At 41.9% G+C, this 7,500-nt stretch overlaps 1 protein-coding gene across 3 annotated transcripts in view; it reads right to left on the bottom strand.

The window, feature by feature from the left end:
• Nucleotides 1–7,500, bottom strand: part of micu3b (mitochondrial calcium uptake family, member 3b) — a 36,962-nt gene that overhangs the window by 19,896 nt on the left and 9,566 nt on the right. For all 3 annotated transcript variants that reach the window (XM_063189772.1, XM_063189771.1, XM_063189770.1), the window contains exons 3-7: nt 7,116–7,144; nt 6,894–6,972; nt 2,216–2,263; nt 1,417–1,499; nt 322–393 (exon numbers count right to left, since the gene is read on the bottom strand). In XM_063189772.1, coding sequence (XP_063045842.1) covers nt 322–393; nt 1,417–1,499; nt 2,216–2,263; nt 6,894–6,972; nt 7,116–7,144 — 311 coding nt within the window. The remainder of the gene's footprint in view (nt 1–321; nt 394–1,416; nt 1,500–2,215; nt 2,264–6,893; nt 6,973–7,115; nt 7,145–7,500) is intronic.

The raw sequence follows: 7,500 nt of genomic DNA, 5'->3' as shown, positions 1-7,500 counted from the left end.
GTCTTGTAGCCTATACAAACATGACATAAAAATATCCATCACGACAACTCAACTTTATTATTTAACGTAGCAACCCATACCAACATCCTCCAAGTTGTGTTGCAAATCGCATTCTTCAGATTGGGGAAAGCACACAAAGCAATACATACAATACAAAAATTCAGTCCAGGTGCGATTTAGTGTAATTGTTAAACGTCCAAGAAACATCATGGAAAATACCTGATCGCAATGGAAAGAATACCGTTACGGATGGTTACGAGGGAGAGACGAGCACCAAGTGTTTGATGTCCTATTAGAGACGTCATTACATAAGGGCCTCACCTGTTGGGCAACACCTTCGGATTCCTCTCTTCTCTCCCTTTTGTCAGCTTTCCTCTGGAAGATATCTTCCAGCTTGCAAGGGAAGAGATATTCATACATGAATAAAGTCAGTCTGAGCTCCTGCCCTGTGACCTCATTTGCAGTATCCAAAGAGTTTAACTTTAAGCAAATGGACATCCTCTTTACGTTTTCACTCCTCGCTTCCAAGGAGCTTCTTCAGATCTGGGGTGCATTTCTCAAATGCATGTTTGCTAATTACTAGTGGTGTGCTTTGGCACTGCCCTCACGATTCGATTCGATTCTGATTAGAGAGATAGCGATTCGATTCGATTCAATTCAATTCAATTCTACGATGCATTGTAATGCATTTCTACTGAAAGCGAAGCAAATGTTTCATCAATACATGAGGCAATACATGATGTCAGATACTGAGCAACATTTTATTGGCTGTTTTCTGTATCAGTCTTGCAGTTTTCAATGCTTTGAAGTGCTTTTATTTAATTTAACATTCATTTACTCCTGAAATATCCACGGTAAGTAAAAAAAACTTTAAAAATTTGCCGCATCGATTCTGGAACTTGCCGCATTTAATTGAATCGTCCATGCCCCGCATTGCATTGCATCACCGAATCGATTATTGTTGACACCACTACTAATTACGTTAGCTACTTTGTTGTTTGCCATGTAATTTCCCATTGGCAACTACCCAAGTTGCTAACTGGCAGCTAACAGCTATGCTTTCAAGAAACGCACCCCTGGTTTGATGTAGGGAATGCAAGAAGTTGATTCCAGACAACCTAAAACACTACGTAAAAGTGGAATGTCTGCAAGCTTAAGTTCATTCAAGACTAAACTCGTTATATAAAATGACCTGGGTGAATTAGAATCTTTGTATATACTCATACTTTATTGCTCATTTATTTAGTATTTTAGCATTTTATTTCATTTGGGGTCAAATGACCATCTGCTCATTTTCAAGGAGGACACATTAGCCTATGATATGCCCATCAAGAAATTACCTTCAAAAAAGGATCCTATTGAGGCCATCCAATTAATATATTTAAATTCATGTGTAAAGTTGTTGAAAACACTTACCACCAAAAACTCCCTTTTATCCACAACCGCGTTGCCATCAACATCAAACATATTGAATGCGATTCGGATGCCTGCGTGAGGTTCTAAAAAGACAGAGGTCTTAGATGAGGTGTGGCATTAAAGACAAGCAAAGAAACATTGACTTTGATAAGATGAAAGTACCACTGGTTCTAAACCTGTCGCTGGAGCAGTAACAGTTATGTATCCGCTTTTAAATATAATGTAGCTTGTGTTGTGTACGACAGTGGGATACAAAAGTTTGTTTTCAGATTGTTGTACCTAAAACAATACCAGAAAAAGATCCCTTACACTTACAGTATCATATTGTATCTTAGAAAGTTTATAATTGTCCTGCAAAACAAAGGCAGCATTCCAGTTCTAGATTTGTACCAATTTACAGTAGGTACATGGCAGTAGTATCTGTGTGTGAATGTTAACATGAGTGGTCAACAAACAAATGCAACAGACTTTATACAGTCTTTGGGCATTCAAGGGCTCATAAATTCAGACAACTTGAGGAAAATTGCACCAGCAGTAACAAAAAGTGCTTTGATGAAAGACACTCACTTGTTTGTTTATTAATAAACAATTAAAGTCATATTGACGTTGATATGACTTTGATATAGCATGAGCGGTCAACAAACTCAGGTGATCGTGTTCATGCCAACTGTCTTTGTGAGTTGGGGGGGGGGGTCTCGTAAATTCAGACATTTGTCAGAGTAAAACTTGAAGCAAAGTGAGGCCAGGCCAGGCAAGGCAAAGCGGAGGGAACATGAGTGCTTTGATGAAAGGTACTGACTTGTTAAGATGCACAGCAGAAAGAGATACTCTGTGTAACTGATGATCCCTAAAGAACACAAAAGACACAACAAAAGAAAACACAAATGTTGTTTAAATGTTTGGTTAGGAGGACTGGCTTAAAAAGTGTTTACACATCCCCCCCACCCCTCACCCCCCGAAGTGACTCCCTTGAAATGAATCAAATTACCAGGTATCTTTTAGAAGCACACACACACACACACACACACACACACACACACACACACACACACACACACACACACACACACACACACACACACACACACACACACACACACACACACACACACACACACACACACACACCAAAAACGCTCACTAAGTCTCGTAAGCCTTTCATCCGCATCGATAAAGATCTAAGAAGGTGCCTCTCTGAGTCGTGCTCGGTGTTGTCTTCACACAAACAAAACAAAAAAAGAGAAAACTTTACAACTGGAGTGAGTGACCAAGGCGGACAACCCAGACACAAACCCAAACAAAATTAAAGCCTGTCGACTCCCAGCCAGCTTCTGAGTCCCTCTCTCTCTCTCTCTCTCTCTCTCTCTCTCTCTCTCTCTCTCTCTCTCTCTCCCTCTCTCCCTTCTTCTCTCTGTCTCTCCCTCCTTCTCTCTCTCTCTGTCTCTCCCTCCTCTCTCTCTCTCTCTCTCTCTCTCTCTCTCTCTCTCTCTCTCTCTGTGTCTCTCTGTCTTTCTTTCTCTCTCTCCCACTCCCAGGTGTTTGTTTAGCCATGGCGTAAAACATTCTTTTCCTGATTTGACACTGATTGAAGATGCGCGATGTATGGGCTAGTTGTGGGGAAGGCTGGAGCAGAGACCGGCTTGGATAGAGTAGGGTGGGGTAGGGTAAATGGTAGAGTAGAGTAGTGTAGGTGCAGGGCCGCTGACAGCTTTGGCTGGGCCCAGGACAAAACATTCTGAAAGGGCCCCCTCATCCAATACATGCAATGTATTGAGGACCCAATTCTGGGCCCCCCTTCTCTCTGAGCCCAGGACAACTGACCCCTTTGCTGCGCCCCTGTCGACTTCCCTGGGTAGGGGTGTTGGGAGGGCTAGGCTAGTTGTGGGGAAGGCTGGAGCATGGAAAAGGCTTGGATAGGGTGGGGTAGGGTAGTGGTAGAGTAGGGTAGCGTAGGGGTGTTTGGAGTATAGGCCTGTCCATATGGGGGCCCCCCTTTACGTACAAGCTCCTTTTTGTTGTTTGAACAGAGGAGGCGGAGGAACAACTGTCAGCCCCTCGCTGCCCAGGTCTTAGTGGAGCTGTCTCTCTCTTGTCACTGAAAGCATTCCGCCGGCTATTGTCTGCCCGAAGATGATAGGGACTTGAGCTCAGATAGTTCTGGGTGACTGCTCTGAGTGTTATGGGAAAAGGGGGCTCTGGTATGATGGTGCTGCTTTGCTGTTTTTGCTTTGCCTTTCTCTGTTAAGAGGGAACAAAGAGGGAAGCGGTGAGAAACACCTTTGGTGGTAACTGCCTCCAGGCCATGTGTCCAGTTCTGAGACTACTAACAGAGTGCTGTTGTTGGCCAATCCAAGGAGAGTTGTGGTGAGTTGTTGGTTAGTAGTAGTGATGGTCCGTCATCACAAGCACCTCTTTGTGTGGTGCATGTGACATACCCTGCTCTCCCATCACTAAGCAAATTTCCCTGCATTTTGTGGGGAGAAGAAGAAGAAGAAGAAGAAGAAGAAGAAGAAGAAGAAGAAGAAGAAGAAGAAGAAGAAGAAGAAGAAGAAGGAGGAGGAGGAGGAGGAGGAGGGGAGGAGGGAGAGGAGAGTCCAGGATCCCGCCACTTCATTCATCATTCATTCATCATTTATTCTTGATCACATTTGTATAAGGGCCTGTTTACATTGTTTTATTTCCTGGAATCCCACGGATAAATACTGAATAAATGTACCTGAATAATAAGTTATGAAGTTGTCTGAAACTGCAACGGCTCATTAAAGCCCATACAAAGTCCATACAAATAAAAAATAGTCCCTACATCTGCTGGGAAACCATATCTCTCTCTCTCTCTCTCTCTCTCTCTCTCTCTCTCTCTCTCTCTCTCTCTCTCTCTCTCTCTCTCTCTCTCTCTCTCTCTCCCTCTCTCTCTCTCCCTCTCAATGTTTTTCATGTCTCCAGAGTCTTCTCTAAGGGACTGACCCTGCCTGGTAGAGTTGGACGTGTAATCTAATCCTTTAATTCACATGTCCATGGTGTGGCAAGGCAAGCCTCTGGGAGGTCTGCAAAAATATGGGCAAGTCTCAACACCCATCAGTTCAAAGCCTCTGCTCGTCTTCAAAAGAGAAGAAGAGAAGCTTTCCTATATACCTCCCCCCACCACCATCTCATCTCACTCTTTGCTTGAAGTCCGGCTTACGACACCCACCATGGGCCTACACTTCAAAGCTGGTTCAGGAGTAAACCAGGTTAAGTTAAGACGAAAATCGTCTAAAAGAAGAGCCTGGAGAGGAGTCCATGCTCTTATATTAGATGATTTACCTGTTAACTTAACCTGGTTTACTCCTGAACTAGCGTTGTAGTATAGGTCCCTTATCACAGAGCAGATGCTGGTGCTTACGTACATACGAGCATACACTCATCTCATCTCACGTGACACAGAGATGTTTTTTTATTCCTGGGAAAAACAGAGTGGGTTAGGTTGGGGTTTTGACCTAAATTTTATTTGATTGAACCTCAAACGTTACATTTATCATATTTTTCCTGCTTCACAAATGCTGGTTCTTACACAGAAGTGTCCCCAAATGTTTGGTATTCACACATTACATCTAGCATCTTTAATGTGTTACTGTGAGGAACTTGATGTATATTGATGGATATTGTAAAGTTTGAAAAAAATTGCAGTTATTTTATGCGTGGTTCTGTAGTATCATCCATTCTGTGTTACGAAGGGATTGGTGAATACACATACTGTATGAAAGTTGTTCAGTATGTCTAAGGTGAACAACCACTGGTGCCACACCTGTCAGTTATAAAGTACTACCAAATACAAGAGCTGAGCCTTTCTGCACTGGCCATTTCTGGGGTGAGTTTCTCAAAAGAGAAGTTGTCAGTCTGTTAGTAACTTTGGTAGTTGCCAATGGGAAAATGCATTGAAAACATCAAAGTAGCTAATGTAGTAAACAACTTTGGTTTTGAGAAATTCACCCCTGCATCGTAATGCATGCCTGCCAAGCAGACTAATTGTACAGTATGTACTTTGGGTTCATGAATATTGGGTAACATCAGAGAGTCTTTAAGTATATAGAGATATGCCATTGTAATAGGTTGCTATGGGCACCTAACATGACCAGGTTCCGGTCTGCCTAAAGGCGCGTGTCATAATACTCCTAGCATTGAATAGAACAGTCCTTAGGTCTGCCTAGGTCTGCCTAAAGGGGGATTTCCCCCCTCTCCCCCTTGCAATAATAGAACCCGGAAACAATGGGCTAATGGAACCTCTCTCTCTCTACTCTCTGTGGTAACAATTTCTCTGATGGGGTCTACATAAATATATCATGTACTGGTCATAAGAATGACATTACCCATGTCAGGAACATTAATGACACATTGTTAATGTTGATGTTGATGATGTTATCATAATGAGTCACTCAGTTTAGTTGAATTTCCCCCTGGGGATCAATAAAGTTACTATACCCTACTCTACTCAGTTTTTGGAATGCCATGACACCCCAAAAACATTTCAAAAACCAAATGCCAGTCATAAACATTGGTAATGTGTCATTAATATTCCTGAATCCTAACATAGGTCATATCATTCTAATGCCAGGTCATGACAGCCTTATGTAGACCCCTTCATAGAAAGTGTTAATGAATATCGCCATATGTGGCGAGCATGGCACATTGACAACTGTAGGGTATACTGTATATCCGTCCACATAGCGCTCTCTTGCCCGAGAGCAAAGTCGCAGCATGACTAGATTGATCAGAAGATAAGATTAGGTTTATAACTTCATCTTGAGTCCTGAGTCCTTCCGATCCAGTTCAAAACAGACAAACATGGGTCCCACGTGGAGCTTTGGACAAGGGCGCACTTTACAGCTGTCAAAACACGAATAAAACTACAGTAACAACAATCTATTTGACATTACGCAACCATGCAATGTGTTTTTAAATATCCTGATTGTTTGATTTTTCAAAGTAAAACACCGCCATGGGCAGCCAATTGCACGCGGTTTCACCTGTGGAACTCTTCAGAAGAACAAAAGAAGATTAAAAAACATGCAACATTACAGCTTGGTCACGGATGATAACCAGCTTATAATAGTGTCTATCTGTGTCTTAGGTTGTCAAAATGAATGGGTATAGCGTGCTATTACAGCAACACAGTGTTGTTTTACTCCCTGCACTGCTCACTACGGTACAAGTTGAAAGCAGAACTGTTGTCATTTGACATTGTCATTTGAACTACGCAGAGGTGCACCACATTCAGAATTAAGAAGTTCCTTTCAAAGGAATATACAGTGGTAATACGCTAAAATAGTTTTGGAAACATTATTTTGAAAAACAACAGAGTGTTATTTAATGTCGCTTTTTAGTGAATTTAATGAATATAAACAATGACGGCTTATGGAGGCCCCAATATTTGTCACTTGTCATCTGGTGAAATGGTTAAAAAGCATTAAAGTCTAGTAATGGAACATCCATGCTTTTACCTTTGTCATGAAGGTTCCTGAAAAATGTGGAGGTTCCCTTTCCAACCGGCGGCGTGTCTGACAGCATCCTCTCCAAATCCTTTTAAGTAAGCAAGACAAAGGCAGAGCCTCAAAGGATATAGGGCCCATATGGCAGAGGAGTGAGACTTAAAGCACATCTGGCAGAGTGGGGAAAGCTCATGATATATGTATCAGATAAAGAAATATATACACATGACCCACCTGTTTGGAGATGGACTTGCATTGTCTTTCTGGGGAAGATAAAAAAAAAAGAAAAATGAAATCACTGATTAGTATTCTTAGAGGGGCCAACACGCATACATAGAAAAAAAAGATGCAACAGGTTTTTTATGGATTCTAGTATCGTTGGACCTCCTAAATGACTAAAATAATAGTAAAACTCTAAAGTCTGATCCTAGGAAAGGTGTGGTTTTCAAGACTGAATTCAAGATTGTCGCCACAGGCTTAATAGCAGTATGAAGTGCTATAACTATGGTTCATGTATGAATGAGCGGTGGCTCTATCAATTCTGATACATACTGTATCTGCATATCGTCACTGTCAGCAGAAACCTTGTATCTCCCCTTTTCATTTTTTTACAATCACT

The sequence above is a fragment of the Engraulis encrasicolus genome, chromosome 23 (genome assembly GCF_034702125.1).
Source record: "Engraulis encrasicolus isolate BLACKSEA-1 chromosome 23, IST_EnEncr_1.0, whole genome shotgun sequence".
Taxonomy (NCBI): Eukaryota; Metazoa; Chordata; class Actinopteri; order Clupeiformes; family Engraulidae; genus Engraulis; species Engraulis encrasicolus.
This window is presented reverse-complemented; position numbering and strand designations above follow the sequence as displayed.